This window comes from Erythrolamprus reginae, chromosome 6 (genome assembly GCF_031021105.1).
Source record: "Erythrolamprus reginae isolate rEryReg1 chromosome 6, rEryReg1.hap1, whole genome shotgun sequence".
Classification (NCBI taxonomy): Eukaryota; Metazoa; Chordata; class Lepidosauria; order Squamata; family Dipsadidae; genus Erythrolamprus; species Erythrolamprus reginae.
The window spans coordinates 90080226-90102281 of NC_091955.1; the positions used below are offsets into that span (position 1 = coordinate 90080226).

The 22056-nt window shown below is 41.4% G+C and overlaps 1 protein-coding gene across 7 annotated transcripts in view; it reads left to right on the forward strand.

Annotated features, from left to right (window-relative positions):
• The window catches only part of SOX5 (SRY-box transcription factor 5), a 623231-nt gene that overhangs the window by 354452 nt on the left and 246723 nt on the right, over window positions 1-22056 (forward strand). For all 7 annotated transcript variants that reach the window (XM_070754344.1, XM_070754346.1, XM_070754345.1 and 4 more), the window contains one exon: window positions 8267-8353. In XM_070754344.1, the coding sequence (XP_070610445.1) occupies window positions 8267-8353 (87 nt within the window). The remainder of the gene's footprint in view (window positions 1-8266; window positions 8354-22056) is intronic.

Sequence of the window (22056 nt, forward strand, 5' to 3'; positions counted from 1 at the left end):
CTTTGTCCGAGACCTTGCTTACAATAGGCTTAGAAGGAAGAGGGTGCTAGTGGGATCCGTAGCCTATTGTTAATCCAGAATAGATTTCTGTTACCGCATTCCTGCTTCATGAAGGTTTGTTAGCTTTTAATGACTGACAATCTTCCACGGCAAATACGGTGGTACGTTGGGCCTGTTTACTTACCGTTCAAGGATTTCTTTCTCTCTCTTTTTTGAAGCAACATTAGAAAGACAAAAAAGGAAATAGCAATGTTTATATTACTTATTCAAGGCTGCTAAAAGGTTTTCTTTAATTCTCAATGCCACTTTCAGTAGAAGCGCCCACACTGACTTGTTCTGCATCCACGTAGCCTGGATGGAGCATTCCACATCTGGCTAACATCTGGCAACTGTGCTGTTGAAGAAGGAAGTCTTGTCAGTTCCATCGTTGTGTTTTTTCTGAAACTCTTAGATGAGCTAATTCAATGGTTATTAACGCAAAGGCTTTGCTATGGGTGCAGTTTTACCCAAACCCAGAAACTCTGGGGGAAATTGATTCCAAAGGGCTGGGGCCAACACAGAGAAGGTTCTTCCACTAGGTTCCACCAGGCAGCATTGTCTAGTTGACAGGACCTGGAGAAGGCCAACTCTGTGTGAGCTGACCAGCCACTGGGACATGTGAGGCAGAAGACGGTTCCGTAAGTAATATGGTCCGATGCCATGTAGGGATTTATAGGTCATAACCAGGGGTGGACAGCAGGCAGGACAGGGTGGAATGCAGTTCCACCAGTAGAAATGAAGATGCATGCATAGCTCCAGCTGATTGGCGTCTGTCACTTCCAGCATTACTGGTCTCGTCTCATCTCTCCTTTTTTTTCTTTGCTGCTGCTGCTGTGTCTGCGCTCCATGCTTTTTTCCTCTTTCCTCCTTCTTGGCCTCGGACAAGCTTCCCTCTCTCGTGGCCAGCTCCCCTCCAGCCTCACGCGGCCACCTCCGGCCTAAGGTGTAAGCAGAAGTTGTGGATGGAAGCAGCGCTGGCAGCATTTATTCTTCTGGCAGCACACATTCACCTAGCTACCTAGCCTTAGGCGGGAGGGTGACCCAGGAAGGAGAGCGCAGGAAACGTGAAGCAAATTGTCACCCCAGCGAGCGACCCTGGTAAGGTTGTAAGTTGAGGACTTAATAGTTCACTTGAGCAATGATGATCGTTCAAGCCACTCCCACCTGGTCACATGACCATTAAACCACACCCACAAAATAAGCCACACCCACAGTGTGGCAGTAAAAATTTTGGCTGCCCATTACAGGTCATAACCAACACTTTGAATTGTGTTGTGGCACAAGGGGGTTGCACTAAACCTTGCCCGCATGAACGGCTATGCTGGAGGCTTCTCAGAGCAGGAGGAGAAGCGGCGGCGGCAGCAGAGCACTAGTGCTGGCAAAATTTGGTGCAGGAGGCTTTCCAGGCCCAAAACGGGTGGTGGAAGGATGTATAGGTGGCGCATATGTGGGCCCAGTTTCTTCTTACTCTTATCTGGAGCAAAGATGTTGTCAGTTTTGTCAGAGGTGACCGTGGAGTTGACTGGGGGGAAATGACAACCGGCGCAACATGGCACGCCTCACACTTAGACAGGATTTGGACTGGTAACGGATACCAAGAACGTGCAACCTACAATTCTAGTGTAGAGCAACAATCCTAACACTTACCCTCACCGTCATGAACAATGCAAAGACTTTGGATTTTCCAAGTTGGGAGTCAACAGATTGCAGTGTTTAAATTTGGAAGGAGCAGGGCAGAGAGGTATCAAATGCACCAGGATAACAAGTGTGATTCTTAATCCGTTGTGTCATCATTTTCAAGTTCAAAATACGACACGTTTTACATTAAACTTGGAGCTTTTGACGGCTTAGCTCAATTTATGTACAAGTCCAAAGCCCTTCCACAAATACAGTGGTACCCCTACCTACGAACTTAATTCGTTCCGAGACCAGGTTCTTAAGTAGAAAACTTTGTAAGAAGAAGCAATTTTTCCCATAGGAATCAATATAAAAACAAATAATGTGTGTGATTGGGGGAACCACAAGGAGGGTGGAGGCCCTGTTTCCTCCCAGGAGATTGCTAGAGAGGCCCCATGGAGGCTTCTCCCTGCCTTTTCTGGCCCTGTTTCCTCCCAGGAGATTCCTAGAGAGGCCCCACGGAGGCTCTTCCCTGCCTTTTCTGGCCCTGTTTCCTCCCAGGAGATTCCTAGAGAGGCCCCACAGAGGCTTCTCCCCACCTTTTCTGGCCCTGTTTTCTCCCAGGAGATTCCTAGACAGGCCCCACAGAGGCTTCTCCCTGCCTTTTCCAGCCCTGTTTCCTCCCAGGAGATTCCTAGAGAGGCCCCACAGAGGCTTCTCCCCATCTTTTCTGGTCCTGTTTCATCCCAGCAGATTCCTAGAGAGGCCCCACGGAGGCTCTTCCCCACCTTTTCTGGCCCTGTTTCCTCCCAGGAGATTCCTAAAGAGGCCCCACAGAGGCTTCTCCCCGTCTTTTCTGGCCCTGTTTCCTCCCAGGAGATTCCTAGAGAGGCTCCATGGAGTCTTCTCCCTGCCTTTTTTGGCCCTGTTTCCTCCCAGGAGATTCCTAGAGAAGCCCCACAGAGGCTTCTCTCTGCCTTTTCTGGCCCTATTTCCTCCCAGGAGATTCCTAGAGAGGCCCCACAGAGGCTTCTCCCCACCTTTTCCAGTTACAGTTTTGGAGGCTCGGGTTTGTAAGTGGAAAATGGTTCTTGAGAAGAGGCAAAAAAATCTTGAACACCCGGTTCTTATCTAGAAAAGTTCGTAAATAGATGCGTTCTTAGGTAGAGGTACCACTGTACAGCTATTTGTAAAATGATCAATACATCTAGGCTGAGGATGCTACTCTGATCAAAGCCTTGGGAGAATTAGATATGGAAATATTTCCTAAACGTACTCGTCAAACAGCTTCCTAGGTTTCACTTTGGATAGCAAGACACGCTTGAGGCTAAACCAAAAATAACCCTAAGATTGTTTAGCAGTTTGTTCCTGGCGTTTGTGACTGTCATTTAGTATGGAGATGTCAGTTTTGGGGAAAAAAAAACAAAGGAAGGAAAACAAAATTAGACAGTTTAATCAACAATGTGTTGCCTGCGCATCTCTTTCTTTATTGTTCTGTCTTGTCTTTCGGGAGAGGAAATTTACCAGCTGCTAATAATGGGCAGACTCCAAGCCAGACAATTCCTTTGAAAAGTTAACATATACAGTGTTCCCTCGATTTTCGCGGGTTCGAACTTCGGGGAAAGTCTATATCACGGTTTTTCAAAAATATTAATTAAAAAATACTTTGCGGGTTTGTTCCCTATACCATGGTTTTTCCCACCCAATGACGTCATATGTCATTGCCAAACTTTCGTCTGCTTTTAATAAATATTTTTTTTAATAAACTTTAAAAAATAAACATGGTGAGTAATAATCTGAATGGTTGCTAAGAGAATGGAAAATTGCGATTTAGGGGTTTAAAGTGTTAAGGGAAGGCTTGGGATACTGTTCATAGCCAAAAATAGTGTATTTACTTCTGCATCTCTACTATGCGGAAATTCGACTTTCGCGGGCAGTCTCGGAACGCATCCCCCGCGAAAAGCGAGGGAACACTGTAACTCCCTTTCCCAAGTCGGGGTTTAGACAAACACCGGCTCAAATTAGACCTGAGCACAGAATACAGGGGATAGCGGTTAATGCCACAAGATAAAGGTACTTGCTGTGGCCATTGTTATTTAGATGGAACATACTGGAGCACTTATATTTTACTGCACTCCATTTTCTGTCTCAACGCCGTACTAATCGCAGGATTGAAAGCTATTACGTTGCGAACCTTTCTAATTGCTGACTAGAATATACAATCACATTGTTCGGAAGCCAGTTGAATGTCCTGTGGGTTGTATTAGGTTTTGTACTTTATAATTGCAAGAAAATACACATTTTTTTAAAAAAGTATCGTGGGAGAAGCAAGGACAGAGACAAAGAATTATCAGCGACGAAATCGTTGCATAGAAAATCATAAACACATATCTTTTAAGTAAGCCAATGTTTCTTCACCATGACTATTTGGACCGGGAGTCACTGCTCACAGTCACTCATGCCCTCATCACCTCGAGGCTCGACTACTGTAATGCTCTCTACATGGGGCTACCTTTGAAGAGTGTTCGGAAACTTCACATCGTGCAGAATGCAGCTGTGAGAGCAATCATGGGCTTCCCTAAATATGCCCATGTCACACCAACACTCCGCAGTCTTCATTGGTTGCCGATCAGTTTCCGGTCACAATTCAAAGTGTTGGTTATGACCTATAAAGCCCTTCATGGCACTGGACCAGAATATCTCCGGGACTGCCTTCAGCCGCACGAATCCCAGCGACCAATTAGGTCCCACAGAGTTGGCCTTCTCTGGGTCCCGTCAACTAAACAATGTCATTTGGCGGGACCCAGGGAAAGAGCCTTCTCTGTGGCGGCCCCGACCCTTTGGAACCAACTCCCCCCAGATATCAGAGTTGCCCCCACCCTCCTAGCCTTTCGTAAGCTCCTTAAAACCCACCTCTGTCGTCAGGCATGGGGGAATTGACATGTTCCCTCCCCCTAGACTTATAAAATTTATGCATGGTACGCTAGTGTGTATGATTGGTTTTAATTTGTGGTGTATTTTAAATTAACTTAAAATTAGATTTGTTTTACATTGTATTGTTATTGCTGTGAGCCGCCCCGAGTCTGCGGAGAGGGGCGGCATACAAATCTGATTAAACTTAAACTTAAACTTAAATTTAAGATGGATGGACTTTAACTCCCAGAATTCTCAGTCTTCAACTCCTACTATATCCCAGTCAATATCCCAGCTGGGTAATTCTTGGAGTTGAAGTCCTGACATCCTGGAGTTGCCAAGGTTGAAAAATAGTGAAGCAAGCAATGTACACATTGAGTTGCTTACTTTCTCTAGTCAACTTGATCCAACACTGAGAATCTAATCTTGCAGACTTTGTTTTAAGGAATTGTGGGATTCTTCTCTGTCTCTCTCTCTCCCTCTCTCTCTCCCCCCTCTCTCTTTTAGCACACTAACTTAAAGAGTGTACAAATAAAATTAAATTAATACATCTGATTCCCTGCCTTTTATTATAGAAACATAGAAACATAGAAGATTGACGGCAGAAAAAGACCTCATGGTCCATCTAGTCTGCCCTTATACCATTTCCTGTATTTTATCTTAGGATGGATATATATTTATCCCAGGCATGTTTAAATTCAGTTACTGTGGATTTGCCAACCACGTCTGCTGGAAGTTTCTTCTAAGCATCTACTACTCTTTCAGTAAAATAATATTTTCTCACATTGCTTCTGATCTTTCCCCAAACTAACCTCAGATTGTGTTCCCTTGTTCTTGTGTTCACTTTCCTATTAAAAACCCTTCCCTCCTTAACCTTATTTAACCCTTTAACATATTTAAACGTTTTGATCACGTCCCCCCTTTTCCTTCTGTCCCCCAGACTATACTGATGGAGCTCATGAAGTCTTTCCTGATAAGTTTTATGCTTAAGACCTTCCACCCTTTTTGAAGCCGTTCAATTTTATCAAAAGCTTTTTGTAGGTGAGGCCTCCAGAACTGAACACAGTATTCCAAATGTGGTCTCACCAGCACTCTATACAGCAGGATCACAATCTCCCTCTTACTACTTGTTATACCTCTAGCTATGCAGCCAAGTATCCTACTTGCTTTTCCTACCACCTGACTGCACTGTTCACCCAATTTGAGACTGTCAGAAACATAGTTCCCTCTAAGCTGAGCAGTGAGCAATCGCTCACTTAAAAATCATCATCAACTCAGAGTTTTCCAAACCTGCCCAGAAGCCAAGAGGGAAAGAGTGAGAGGGAAGGAGAGAGAGAGGAAGAGAGGAAGAGAGAGAAACAGATAGAAAAAAGAGAGGGAGGAAAAGAAAAAGAATGGGAGTAAGGAAGAGAGAAAGAAAATCAAAATCTAGTTTGAAACTAGCTCAACTATTTAAGTGGCATTTTGATATTGATAGAGTTGCCCTATTATGAGCTCACTGTTATAGACACACAGTACAGTATTTTATTTTGAAATTCTCTGAGGCAAAACAGGGTGGGTTTTTTATTTGTTTGTTTGTTTGTTTATTTATTTATTATTTCTGTGCCGCCCAGTCCCGAAGGGACTGCTGCTCAGACACTATACTTTTCCGCCCACCCCCCCAAAAAATTAGAGGGAACACTGGTCAGAAATCACTACCCCTAAATCCTTCTCTTCTGACGTTTTTGCTAACACAGAATTATTATTAGGGAAATAATATATTAGGGAATTATTAAGGACTATTAGGTCAATCTCTGGAATAAATTCATGGACAATAAATCCTCACTCGATCCTTGCCTCTTAGTCAGATGCTTACATTTATTTATTTAACAAATTTATATGGCTGCCCAACTAAAATATAGGTAACTCCAGGCAGCTTTCTGCCAAACACTGGAGACATCAGGAGAGTCAAATGAGTATAAATGTTTATTGCAACCGTAAGCTATTTACAAGAATCTGAACTACTAACATTCAAAGCAATTTGGTGGTTGATAAAGAATTCTTATTTTTTCTCCACAGTTTCCATATATGCATCAATACGTATACCTTACGAATATATCAATAGTATATACATTTTCAAATCAATCAGAGTTCAATAACCTATTTTTACACCTAGTCTTGCTGTTACTAATCAGTCTGGTTTTTTCCTTTTTTTTCACACTCTGCCCCTCCATCTCCTCCTCCCCTACCTACCTGTTTACTCCTTCTGCCCCCTTCCTACTTCCCTCTCCTCCTTCTCTTCTTTGCTTCCTACTTTCTCTTTCTCTTCCAAACCCTTCCCCCAGTGAGTTTAATTCTAATGCATATTATACAATGTCGTCTGGCGGGACCCAGGGGAAGAGCCTTCTCTGTGGCAGCCCCGGCCCCCTGGAACCAGTTTCCCCCTGAGATTAGAACTGCCCCCACCCTCCTTGCCTTTCGTAAACTCCTTAAAACCCGCCTCTGCCATCAGGCATGGGGGAACTGAGATAACTCCCCCAGGCCTATACTGTTTATGTTTGGTATGTTGTGTGCATATTTTTTAAATTATGGGTTTTTAGTTTTAATTATTAGATTTGTATTATATATTGTTTTCTATTACTGTTGTGAGCCGCCCCGAGTCTACGGAGAGGGGCGGCATACAAATTTAATAAGTAAGTAAGTAAGTAAGTAAGTAAGTAAGTAAGTAAGTAAGTAAGTAAGTAAATAAATAAATATTTAACAGACTGGTAACATTTCCGCATGCTTAAGCTGTCACTATAACTTTTTAAATTCCATGTTATTTAACATTACATCTATACTGTTAAGTCTTTATTTTTGGCATATGTTGTTAATCTAATGCTACCTCCTTAGTTAAATTTGATATTTATTTATATTTTTATAAGTATATTTATATTTATATAAGTATAAATATTTTTTCCTAGCTTTGCCTGGGAATAGAACCTGGGAACAGCTTTAGAGCTTCACGCATTCTAAAACTCCCTTTTCAAATACAATTCGAAGCACCATAGTGCTGGCTTTTACTATTCCGAGCTCTTTTGGGGGATTATTATTACAACTGCTGCACTTATTATTATTTTTTTATGGTGAGTGTGTTAGAAGGGAGAGGGGCTTGGGGAGGGGAAAAAAAAAATCTTGCCACAGCATGCTTACCACCACACTATGTTTAAACACATTGTAAAGTGGATGTAATTGTAAACACACCGAGGGATATAATTACATGTAGCAGATTTAGTCGCTAATTCTTTGCCTTGTTGTTTTTTTACTCTTCCGCCTCCCCCCCTCGCCCTGTGCATTTTATCAACATAATTATATTTTTTTTTTACTACGGGCTAACACCCTGAAATTGACAAGCATCCATTATGAGCAAAAACTTGTTCTCTAAATTGAAAAACAATGCACACCAGGTTTCTGTGTGCGCATTGTCATATGGAAACAGCTTTGTTCCGAAAGAGGAAAAGCTAATGATTTTGAAACAGCAGGTGACAAAACGCATTCTTTTTTCTAAAAAAAAAAAATCAACATTATTTCCCCTCTTATCAGTATGTTGATGAAGTCATTATGAACCGGGGTCCGTGATGGGATCACACTTATTTTTTAGCGGATAGACTTTTAATGAGTTCTATTGTGCTACCAGCCAGGTTGATTCTCTTTTTTCTCTCTCTTTCTCTTCATTCAGAAACCCCAAGTATTGAAAAACTACTATCAAAAGATTGGAAAGACAAGCTCCTTGCCATGGGATCAGGGAACTTTGGAGAAATAAAAGGTAACTCGCTTATTTCTATGCACAAAAGAATAGAAGAGAAGGAAAAAGAAAAGAGATATTGGAGGGCAGGTCCTTTTCAATTTACAACCATTGGTTTAGGGACCATGTTACAATGGCGCTGAAAAACAATTGGCTTATGGCTTTTTTTCTCACTTACAATGTAGATGAGTCCTACAGGATTGGGCAGCATGGAAGTCAAAATAAATAAATAAATATCTCAATAGCCATTCCCGCTTGGTCACATGGCTGGCAAGCCACTCCTATCCAGTCACATGACCATCAAGCCACACCCACAAAATAACCCACAGTGTGGCAGTAAAAATTTTGGTAGCCCATCACTGCATAAACAAGTACAGTGTTCCCTCTATTTTTGCAGCGGATGTATTCCGAGACCACCCGCGAAAGTCGAATTTACACAAAGTAGAGATGCGGAAGTAAATACACCATTTTTGGCTATGAACAGTATCACAAGCCTTCCCTTAACACTTTAAACCCCTAAATTACCATTTCCCATTCCCTTAACAACCATTTACTCACCATTATTACTGGTACTCACCATTGAATAAGACACTTAGTGATCCTGATATTTATAAACATAATTATTTATTAACAATTTTTTTTTTTTTGTGATAACAACATTGATTGGCCAAGATTTCAGCCAATCAGCAATGGCAAATGAAAGTTTGGCAATGACGTATGAGATCATAGGGTGGGAAAAACCGTGGTATAGAAAAAAACCCGGGAAGTATTTTTTAATTACGTTTTTTTGAAAAACCATGGTATAGGCTATTCGCAAAGTTCGAACCAGCGAAAATCGAGGGAACACTGTATTGTATTTAAGTCAAACTTTTTACTAAAACTGTTCTGATCGATTGCTACTTTAAAATCATGGGCCAGTGGCTAGGACCGTTGGAATCAAATTTTATGGGCAACCAATGAAAAATAAATAAAAATATGGATAAGATTAAAAATAGCTGTTGCCCTTTTAGGTCATTTGCCAAGGCTCATGCCCTAAGAGAAGGCCAACTTGCAACCCTCAAGGTCTCCGTCCCTGCTGTTTTACCCTGTTATTTTCCTTTGAAGCAAAGAAGTATTAATGACAGCAACGAGAAGGCATTACAACCTCCTCTTGCATCCTGCTTGGCTGCTGTAATTATTATAAATCACTCTTAAGTAATTGGCATGGCTGGTCTAATGTAGGGAAAAAGCTGTGGGAAGTGGACTAGAAAATCTCTGATGAGTAGCCTCTTACAGATAAAACAGTCATTTGTTTGGAGCCTGGTTTTCTTAATTTGCTAGCTGAAGGCTGAATCAAAGAGGTAGTCAAGGAGGGGAAATCAAGAGTCCATCTTAGGGCCCTGCTACAAGGGTCTGGGTTTGACAAGGGAGGTTCATGAGCCCCTGGAGAAGAATCTCAGTTGCAAAAAGCAACGAAGAGGTCAAAGGGCAAGTACATTCAGCTACTCCGTATATTTTTACTAGGTTGCTTCTACCTCTTACCCTCAAAACGTGGACACCAAGACAACTAGACACAAGAACACTAGGGAAAGCGGGTAGAATGCTTGGCTGCATAGCTAGAGGTATAACAAGCAGGGAGAGGGAGATTATGATCCTGCTGTATAAAGCGCTGGTGAGACCACATTTGGAATACTGTGTCCATTCTGGAGACCTCATCTACAAAAAAATATTGATCAAATTAAACGAGTCCAAAGATGGGCTACAAAAATGGTGGAAGGTCTTAAGCATAAAACTTACCAGGAAAGGCTTAATAAACTCAATTTGTATAGTCTGGAGGACAGAAGGAAAAGGGGGGACATGATCGAAACATTTAAATATGTTAAAGGGTTAAATAAGGTCCAGGAGGGAAGTGAACACAATAACAAGGGGGCACAATCTGAGGTTAGTTGGGGGAATGATCAGAAAAAACGTGAGAAAATATTATTGTACTGAAAGAGTAGTAGATCCTTGGAACAAACTTCCAGCCGACGTGGTTGGTAAATCCACAGTAACTGAATTTAAACATGCCTGGGATAAACATATATCCATCCTAAGATAAAATACAGGAAATGGTATAAGGGCAGACTAGATGGACCACATCTGCTGTAAATCTTCAATGTTTCTATGTAACATTAAAAACCATGTTAAAAGTACAAAAATCTAATGCATTAAAAAAAAAGAGTTGCAGAGTGCGTGCGATGCTCATTAAAAAAAAACCCCAAAAGGTGGAATTTGATCTGCCTTTTAAGGAAATAAAAATAATTAATAATAATTTATTAGATTTGTATGCTGCCCCTCTCTGAGGACTCGTTCTCACTTGCATGAGAGCAAGACATTCCGCTCCTGGTATTTATGTTTTCACAGATCGATTTTTCCGGTTAATAGAAATGATCACAAAAGTATTATATATATATATATATCTATTAGGAAAAAACCATATTACAGTTTAAGTGGCCTTCATGCAGTCCAGTCCTATCCCAATCACGGAAGCAATCCGTAATGCGCAAGACTGCCAATTTGATTGCTTATGAAAGTAAAAATATAATATCTATGGTGAAATGTCTGTTGGAATGCTCTCCTTCCAATACCAGCTTTGGATCTATGTTTGAGGAGCTGAACCAAAAAAAATATCACTGTAAACATCGTCTGTGCTGAATTTCACAAATTTCCGAAGTGAGAATCCTTAATCAAGAACATATTCCAAGTGTATTAGAGAAGCCCTGGAATTTCAAATATACAAGGCATCAAAACTAACTTGATATGTTGTATATCTCCCTGTCAATATATATATATACACATTTGGGATGAATTCAGAGCCCTGTTTCCTTTAGGAGAGCAAAGTCAACGAAGCTAGCTCTGCTTTATGATGTGTCACTAATAATGGGCATTTAAGCACATTATGCTGCTCGGGGGGATGTTTCTCCTTTGTCAAATGGAGCATGGCCAGCATTTGCGTGTGTGAAAATGATTGTAAACACGTAAGAAAGGCTACCTGTTTTTAGCAAGCAGTGCAAATCTATTACATTCGGGTTTTTCAGAGGTGATCCTGAACTTTCCTTCTCTGGAGGTTCAGATCTCAAATTAACAGAATTAACATCCAAAATATACTATTTAATTGTATGTATATAGGCCATAGGTGTAGATACCTATTTATTTATTTTATTTATTTATTTATTGGATTTGTATGCCACCCCTCTCCGGCGGCTAACAACAATGTTAAAAGACAATACGTAACAATCCAATTTAATAAAACAACTAAAAACCCTAATTATTTTTTTAAAAAACCCAAACATACCATGCATAACTTGTAATGGCCTAGGGGAAGAAATATCTTAACTCCCCCATGCCTGGCGACAAAGGTGGGTCTTGAGCAGTTTGCGAAAGACAAGGAGGGTGGGGGCCGTTCTAATCTCTGGGGGGAGTTGATTCCAGAGGGCCGGGGCCGCCACAGAGAAAGCTCTTCCCCTGGGCCTTACCAAATGACATTGTTTAGTCGACGGGACCTGGAGAAGGCCAGCTCTGTGGGACCTTATCGGCCAATGCCATGTAGGGCTTTAAAAGTCATTACCAACACTTTGAATTGTGACCGGAAACCGATCGGCAGCCAGTGTAGGCCACGGAGTGTTGCAGAAACGTGGGCGAATCTAGCAAGCCCCACGATGGCTCTCGCGGCCGCATTCTGCACGATCTGAAATTTCCGAACACTTTTCAAAGGTAGCCCCATGTAGAGAGCATTACACACAGGCACACAAAAATATACATTATCTATTATATAAATTGTATGTGTATATACAAACACACACAGCTCTTCTAAAATTATACACATTCAACCTCATTTGCTATGATAGGTAAAACATACCCAGAGCCCAGAAGGGAAAAAAGAAAAAAATACAAAATTTTAATACTGGTTCTGTGTACTTGACCAAGATTTTTCTACCGGTTCTGCATGCCTGACCGTACTCATAGGAGACCATCACTGAAGGGAGGACATGATCGAAACATTTAAATATGTTAAAGGGTTAAATAAGGTTCAGAAGGGAAGTGTTTTTAATAGGAAAGTGAACACAAGAACAAGGGGACACAATCTGAAGTTAGTTGGGGGAAAGATCCAAAGCAACATGAGAAAATATTATTTTACTGAAAGAGTCATAGATGCCTGGAACAAACTTCCAGCAGACGTGGTTGGTAAGTCCACAGTAACTGAATTTAAACATGCCTGGGATAAACATAGATCCATTGTAAGATAAAATACAGGAAATAGTATAAGGGCAGATTAGATGGACCATGAGGTCTTTTTCTGCCGTCAGTCTTCTATGATGTAGATGCTGATTAGCAAGAGACTCTAACCATCAATCGCATCTAATTGTGATCAGTTTTGTCTTGGACAAAATTCACCTTTCCCTAACTCCAGATTTTAAAAGAACACAGCGCAGGCAGACATTCTGTTCTTAACATGCCTAAACACCATCTATTAAATCCCTGTTAGTTTAAAATCAATGTATGCTTGGAAGGTGTGGTTCAAAGCATCAGCAATGGATATTTAGATCAAGCTGTCTCTTATATATGACAGTATTTACTTTGCCCTAAACTGAAGATTTACTTCCAGGTTGATTTTTTTTTTAAATTCCACTTTTATAACTGCCAATAATGGATTAAGAGAAGTAATCTGTTCAGTGACACTATAGCTCATCGGTGACTATGAATTAAAGACACATGTTACATAGATTCTATGTAGGGATTAAAAAGGATAATCTGTTAGGTGACATGCAGAATCATGAGATAAAGAAGTCTCTCGGCAGAATCTGTCTATCTGCTGGAATGGATAATTCAATTTATGTAATACCAGACAAGTTGAAAGACCAGGAAAATGAGCAGGATTGGGGGTTAGGGGAAAGGGGGTTCTTCTCAATTTAGGAAGAATAATCAATCATGTGCTACTTTAGGAGCCTGTCATCTGGAAGCTGGAATGAAAAGTCTGAAGGGTTTGGCTTATTTTGTGGGTGTGGCTTGCTGGCCATGTGATTAGGTGGGAGTGGCTTGTTGATCAGGTGACTGGGGTGGCTTAAAGGTCATGTGACTGCCTTAAAAGACCAGTAATAGTAGTAGTAGATCCTTGGAACAAACTTCCAGCAGACGTGGTAGATAAATCCACAGTAACTGAATTTAAACATGCCTGGGATAAACATATATCCATCCTAAGATAAAATACAGAAAATAGTATAAGGGCAGACTAGATGGATCACGAGGTCTTTTTCTGCCGTCATACTTCTATGTTTCTATGTTTCTATGTTAAAAGTGGCCAACTTGACGCCACTCACATCAAGGGTTTGGGTTAGGGTTAGGGTGCCTGGCCTGGCCTGGTCTCGCCTCAAAGAGATACAATTTCCCTACCTATTTACTATTACTGAACATCCAAAATATACTCTTTAATTCTATGTATGTATGCCATATGCGTACATACATATTACGTACGGGCACACAAAAATATACATTATCTACTATATAAACTGTATGTGTATAAACACACACACACACGCACAGCTCTTTTAAAATTATACACATTCAACCTCATTTACTGTGATAGGAAAAACATAGCCAGAGCCCAGAAGGGAAAAAAAGAATAAAATTCAAAATTTTCCTACCAGTTCTGTATACCTGATCAATTTTTTTCTACCGATTCTGCGTTCCTTTCCATACCTATAGGATCCCATCACTCTCCAACCTTGGTAACTTTAAGCCTGGCGGACTCCAGCTCCCAGAATTCCCCAGCCAGCTATTATGGGAATTGAAGTCCACCAGGCTTAAAGTTGCCAACATTGGTGACCCCTGATCTAAGCAAATGGCATCCTTATGGATACCTGTAAATAAAATTGCATTATTTCTTCACGGCTGTTGTGTTAAGAGTCTGTAATATTGATTTGAATAGCTGGACGATTAATTTCACCTCTTTCAAACCACAAAAGTTGATATGTCGTTTTGTGTCACTCACTCTTCTGCCAGAATTATTTAGGCAGGTTTGATTGGCAGGAGAAAATTTGTGGTTTTATTTCTCCTTCCTAATTTTGGGATCTGGATTTCCTTTTTTTATTGACAGTTCCCTGTGTTTTGTGATCCTTCCTTAACTCTCCCTTGTCTGACCTTTAACATAATTCACGTTGGGCTCTGCGTCAGGCCTATCTATAATCCCCCCCCCAGCTATTTCAATCCAGTCTCCGTCCATTTATACCTTCAACAATCATAAAACAAACACACACAAAAATATTTCTTTTTGTTTCTCTCTGCTACTTGTCTGTCTGTGTCTCGTCTTGTGCTGGGTGAGTCATCTTCACTTCATGAATGGGTTTGATACCATGCACAATAGTTTGACTATTTGCGGGCGCTGCAGATTATATCTTTAGTTCATGGTGTATTATTTACAACAATGGTTCTCTAGTCTTGCTCCTTGTTACAAGTCAGTAGTTGGTTCTACAACCCGTTGCTTCCGGTTCGCGCATGCACAGGAGCATCCAGGGTGGGTGGGCGGAGCCTCCCGCTGCAGGCGCTACCAGTTCGCAGAACCAGGTCGACCCGGGAGCAACCCACCGCTGTTACAAATGATAGTGTTCTTGCCCGGTACTGCAGAACTTTTGGAAAGAAGTGCAAGAGGACACTAATAGGATGTTAAATATATGATGGACAATGACAAAGGAAATGGCGGTATTAGTCAAAAGGAACGAGATGGGAGAATTTAGAGAAACAGAGAAGACTGACGGCAGAAAAAGACCTCATGGTCCATCTAGTCTGCCCTTACACTATTTCCTGTATTTTATCTTACAATGGATATATGTTTATCCCAGGCATGTTTAAATTCAGTTACTGTGGATTTACCAACCACGTCTGGTGGAAGTTTGTTCCAAGGATCTACTACTCTTTCAGTGAAATAATATTTTCTCACGTTGCTTTTGATCTTTCCCCCAACTAACTTCAGATTGTGTCCCCTTGTTCTTGTGTTCACTTTCCTATTAAAAACACTTTCCTCCTGAACCCTATTTAACCCTTTAACATATTTAAATGTTTCGATCATGTCCCCCCTTTTCCTTCTGTCCTCCAGACTATACAGAAATAAAAGCAGCAGCGATAGAAAGCGCTCAGGCGGTAATAGTCCTAGGCTGGAAGGATGCGAAAAAATGGACAATACAAAATTGGTATCGGTACATAGTGGATCATATTCAGTTTGAAATAATGGATAAGGGGACGAATTTGGCCAATGAAACTAATAAGATAAGATAACAAGATAAGAGGATATGAGGTCAGTAGAATTGAAGACCAGAATTTATTAGAGAATAAATTCTGTAATAGAAAATAAATAAAGAATAAATTAGAATTACTTTATAATATGTAAATGGATATACTGCTCTTAAGTCAAAACGGTATAAAGAAAATATGCCCCCATTTTGGTGGAGGGGTATGAATGTTATTTGGTGGTGGGAACATTGAGCATCGAGCCACTGTTATGTGTTGTGTGAATGTTTTAATGTTATACTGTTATTATAAAAATCAATTCAAAAAATTATATTTTTTTTATAAAAAAGCAAACAAACGATAGTGTTCTGCTTTGGGCCTACTCGGATCAGAACATTCAACCTCATTTACTGCGATAGGAAAAACATACCCAGAGCCCGAAGGGGGAAAAAGAAAAAAAATCAATTTTTTCCTACCGGTTATATATACATTTTATTTACAGTCAAAGACCATCAATATAATATTAATAATAATTAAAAGGAAAAAGAACAGGAAACAGGACTTTTGGCTGAGCAACCAAGAGTTGGTCTCCTCTGGGTCCCGTCAACTAAACAATGTCGTTTGTCGGGACCCAGAGGAAGAGCCTTCTCTGTGGTTGCTCCGACCCTCTGGAATCAGTTCCCTCCAGAGATTAGAACTGCCCCCACCCTCCTTGCCTTTCGTAAACTCCTTAAAACCCACCTCTGTCGTCAGGCGTGGGGGAACTGAAACATCTCCCCCTGCCTATGTATTTCTTTGTGTATGATATGACTGTATGTATGTTTTATATATATTGGGCCGAGAGGCAAATAAGGAGCTGTGATGTTCCTTCGATACACCAGGGTGATTCGACACAAAAAATATGTAACCCTTCCCTGGTGCAGAGCTGAAGGGATTGGATACTGTAGCCTAGAGGATAATTCTTTGCCTTACAGGGAAAGGTTGCAGGTTCAAGTCCCAGTGGGTATGGCTAGCTGATGACTTTTTAAATGTATTATTGTTATTTTACAGTTTAACTATTAGATTTGTCATTATATATTGTTTTTATCATTGCTGTAAGCCGCCCCGAGTCTACGGAGTGGGCGGCATACAAATCTAATTAATAATAATAATAATAATAATAATAATAATAATAATAATGATAATAATAATTGACCCATTGTAACTATACAAGAGATGTACACATCTCGCTATGACCAAATTTTTTCTATTACCTGACTGCACCTGTAGGGGTGATGGGCTGCTACTGGTCCTGCCAGCTTTGGGATGGAGTCTTTTACCAAACCAAATCTTAAGTCCTGCTTCAGCCTTTGCCTGAGCTGGGGGTGATCAGGGTCTCCCAAGCTAAACAGGTTCTGTGGATTCGAGAAACCCTTCAAAAACACAGCCGTGGTCGTCCCATACAATAGAGAGATGGAACGCGGGCTTCAGTTCAGTAGGAGATAATGAAAGTAGCGTTTAACTCTCTTGCTGAAATTAGCACGGGGTAATAAGGCTGTTTGGATGCCATCCCTCCTTATTAAATCTGGCAATATTACAGCGGTAACAAAAGCCGACGGTAATGTTGTATAATTCACCCCATCACCAAAATAGAGGAAGGTGATTTTGAGATCTCCCTACAACCTGCAGTTACCAGTGCCAAATTTTGCCCCATGCTGGGGAGATCTTTCTTCCCCTGTCTCTCCCTTTCTCTCTCCCCCATAATATCCCCTTTCAAATTTGGCATGCGTTCTTTTCAGGAGTGGGGTCGGGGGAAAAAAACAACACCCGATGCCATTCTTGTTGAAGTGGGAAATTATCTAGCGCCTTTCTTAGGCCTCGTTTCTGTGTGAATTCCCTTTATTTTATCCTACCGTCTGTTGTTTTAGACCTTTCTATACCATGGTTCCCGCTGTGTCTCAACAGATAGTGTGCAATATTTAAAATGCATTTAATATCACTTGGAAGAAAACTTAACAAACGATTTTAAAAAGCCCCGCACAGTAAAATATCAAAACATTAAAAATATATCTCTGTCCATGAGTTAGTGGTGTTGGACCCCCTCTGGAGTGACTCCAAGGGGAGTTGAGTATTTTCAGCACTGATCATTGCTAAAATGCATTTGCGTTTATGTTGAAATGCAGTGGAATGGATGAAGAACAACAAGCAAACGTAGCCGATATCAGGATCTTAAAATTGAACTATAACGAACCGGTACAGGTGGCCTCGGTGGTAATTGGCACACTGGGTGCTGTGCCAAAGGACCTCAGCCGGCATTTGAAAACAATAAACATTGACAAAATTATGACCTGTCAGTTCCAAAAGGCCACCGTACTTGGATCTGCGCACATCATATGAAAATACATCACACAGGCCTAGACGCTTGAGAAGTGTTTGACTTGTGATATTGTGATATGAAATCCAGCATATAAATCTTCTTTGCTGTGTATTGCTGTTTTTGTGAATAAAATAATAATAATAATAATAATAACAATAATACCACCACCACCAACAACAACAGCAGCAGCAGCAACAACAGCAACAATAGAGTTGGAAGGGACCTTGGAGGTCTTCTAGTCCAACTCCCTGCTTAGGCAGGAAATGCTATATTACTTCAGACAAATGTTTATCCAACATCTTCTTTAAAAACCCCAGTGTTGGAGCATTCACAACTTCTGGAGGCAAGCTATTCCACCGATTAGTTGTTCTAACTGTCAGGAAATTTCTCCTTAGTTCTAAGTTACTTCTCTCCTTGTTTAGTTTCCACCCATTGCTTCCTGTTCTACCCTCAGGTGCTTTGGAGAATAGATTGATTCCCTCTTCTTTGTGGCAACCCCTGAGATACTGGAAGACTGCTATCATGTCTCCCCTGGTCCTTCTTTTCTTTAAACTGGACACACCCAATTCCTGCAACCGTTCTTCGTATGTTTTAGCCTCCAGTCCCCTAATCATCTTTGTCGCTCTTCTCTGCACTCTTTTAGAGTCTCAACATCCTTTTTGCATCCTGGCAACCAAAACTGAATGCAGTATTCCAATTGTGGCCTTTCCAAGGCATTATAAAGTGGTATTAACACTTCACGTGATCTGGATTCTGTCCCTCTGTTGATGCAGCATTGAACCGTGTTGCCTTTTTTGGAAGCTGCTGCAGATATTTAAATGGTTGTCCACTAGGACTCCAAGATCCAAGCTTTGCACGTGCTTTAAACTAGAAGAAGGCTATTCCACAAGAGAGGGGTCATAAATAGCCGAGATTTATACAGGAGAAGTCATTTTGTCAGGGATCCTGCTCCGAGTACTTCAAGAGGTTATAAATAAATTTTAGGAGGGGGTCCTTGATGCTCTCTGAGTTTGGTTGTTTTCATTACCCAAAGTCACTAGCACTGATGATGTTGCTTAAACGGATAATGAAATGTCTACAAGAAAACAACCAGGCTCAGAGAGCACCAAGAACCCCACATTTCAAACATCATTATTATTATTATTATTATTATTATTATTATTATTATTATTATTATTATTATTATTATTATTTCGACTTCTATGCTGCCCAATCCCAAAGGACTCAGGGCGGCTTTAATTACAAATATTCTGCTTTTTTAAAAAAAAAAATATTTTATTTTTAAATGCACAATACAAAAACTAAAATCAAAAACAGATAGGGGGAAAAGGGAAGAAAATACATAACAGAAGAAAAACAAAAAGAATTTTAGAATTACAAAAATAAAATAGAATAACAATTGGAGAGATATTTGCTCTCTCCTTCTTCCTTATTTTGTTTTATAGATTTACAATATAATAATATTCAAACTTGCGGATTACCATATTTATATTTTCACGCTTTCCTAAAATAGTTATATTTTTCAATACCAAACAAAATGTTCTCTTTATTGATATCTTTTATGATTTGGGATTTTGTGTTGAAGGTTGTGAGCTTCCCATAGTCATTGAGCATACAAGTAATGGTGGTAGTGGTGGTGGTGGTGGCGATGATGAACTTCATGAACTCAATCTGTATAGTCTGGAGGACAGGAGGGAAAGTGGGGACATGATTGAAACATTTCAATATGTTAAAGGGTTAAATAAGGTTCAGGAGGGAAGTGTTTTTAACAGGAAAGTGAACACAAGAACAAGGGGACACAATCTGAGGTTAGTTGGGGGAAAGTTCAGAAGCATCGTGAGAAAATATTATTTGACTGAAAGAGTAGTAGATGCTTGGAACAAACTTCCAGCAGACGTGGTTGCTAAATCCACAGCAACTGAATTTAAACCTGCCTGGGATAAACTTAGATCCATCCTAAGGAAACAGTATAAGGGCAGACTAGATGGACCATGAGGTCTTTTTCTGCCGTCAATCTTTTATATATCTATGTTTCATTTACTGCAATAGGAAAAACATACCCAGAGCCCAGAAGGGAAAAAAAGAAAAAAAATCAAAAATTTTATACCGGTTCTGCGTACCTGACCGTACCTACCCGTAGGAGCCCATCACTGCCCCCAGGCCTGCCAGAAAAGCCAGGTCTTGACGGCCTTTCAGAAGGTCAGTAGAGTGGGAGCAGTACAGACATCGGGGGGGTGTTGGTTCCATAGAGCTGGGGCAGCTACAGAGAAGGCCCTCCCCCACGCAATGTAGCCAAGCTACATTGTTTAGTCGATGGGATCCAGAGAAGGCCAACCCTGTGAGATCCTATTGGTCTCTGGGAGGTATGTGGCAGGAGACCGTCCCCTCAATAGTCATGTAGGGCTTTATAGGTGATCACCAACACCTTGAATTGTGACCGGAGACTAATTGGTAGCCAGTGCAGAACGCGGAGTGTTGGTGTTATATGGTCGTACCGAGATACACCCATAATAGCTCACACGGCTGCATTCTGGACTATCTGCAGTCTCCAAACACTCTTCAAGAGTAGCCCCATGTAGAGCGCTGACTATCTGTGTAGACCAGTGATAGTGAACCTATGGCACATTTTGGGTTGGTTGGCAATTGCAGCTTTGACATTTGGTTCAGATTCCATGTTTCCTCTCTTGCCTATTTCCATAGTTTTCTTCCATAGTGTGTTCCTTACTGTGTTGTCTAAATCAGGTGTCCCCAAGCCAAAGTTTATGGACCAGCCCTGGCCGTGGCATGCCAGAAACCGGGTCACACAAAAGAGCGAAGGCCCAGTTGCAGGAGACAGGCAGCATGTGAAACCAGGACTTCTCCAGTCCACAGAAAAATATCTCACCAAGGAACTAGTCCCTGGTGCCCAAAAGGTTGGGCATACCATAGGTGTAAATGCTTTGTTAAATTAACCTATGGCTATTGCTCTAGCTTAGCTCCAACGTGCATGTGTGTGCTGGCCGGCTTCATCTCTGGGAGGGCGTTTGTGGCTTCCAGAGAGCCTCTAGGGGGATGGAGGAGGACGTTTTTACACACCCCTGGCTCCAGGGAAGCCTTTGTAGCCTGGGGAGGGAGAAACAAGAGCCTAGTGGATCCACCAGAAGTTGGGAAACAGGCCGTTTCCAGCCTCCAGAGGCCCTCCGGGGAGGGTTGGGGAAGCTCTTTTCGCCCTCCCCAGGCATTGAATTATGGGTGTGGGCCCTCGCGCATGCGCGATAATGCACATGCATGCTCTTTCGGCCCCCAAGGGGAAAGAAAGGTTCGCCATCACCGGTATAGACCATATGAGTTGATCCAACAAAACTCCCTACGTAGCTGAACTGCTAAATTTCATAGCACACATCAGATATAAAGTGAGGGCTCAACTACCCCACCCACTTCCTGAAGATAAGAGGCTGCCGTGTGAAGCGACCCATAGTGGGAAAAATCAAGAGAATACTGTATTGGAAAGATAATGAGGACCGCTTAAAAGTCGAGGTTTAAAGACACAGTGTTCCTATCAATTAAAATAACTGGAGAGGTATGTTTGGGGGTATTGTATTTTTCACTTATCAAAGCCGTCTTTCTCGCGATCTTCAAGAGGAAAAAGAGCATACAGCAAAATCTCTTATGTTCTCCTGGTGACATGATCAGGCACCAACATTGTGTACTGTGACAAGCTGGCAGTTGTGAAGTCCCCTGCATATTAAGCCCCACTGTTTCCTCTGTATTTTTTCCCCCCAGTTAAAATTGCTGTCTAATTTTAGTAGTGATTCAAACCGAGTAGTGTGGGTATATGTAAATGCAACTGTTTATGTGTAATTATAATAGCAGTGATTTATTACGTAGTTTGACTAACAGAGAGAGAAAGAGGGAGGGAGGGAAGATGGGAGAGAAGGGAGGGAGGGAGGGAGGGGGAGGAAAGAAGGAAGAGAAGGGAGGGAGGGAAGAGAAGGGAAGGAAGAGGGGAGGGAGGGAGGGAAGGGAGGGAGGGAGGAAGAGAGGGAGGGAGGGAAGAGAAGGGAAGGAAGAGGGGAGGGAGGGAGGGAGGGAGGGAGGAAGGAAGGAAGGAAGGAAGGAAGGAAGGAACTGGGCTGCTGCCAGTGCGGGC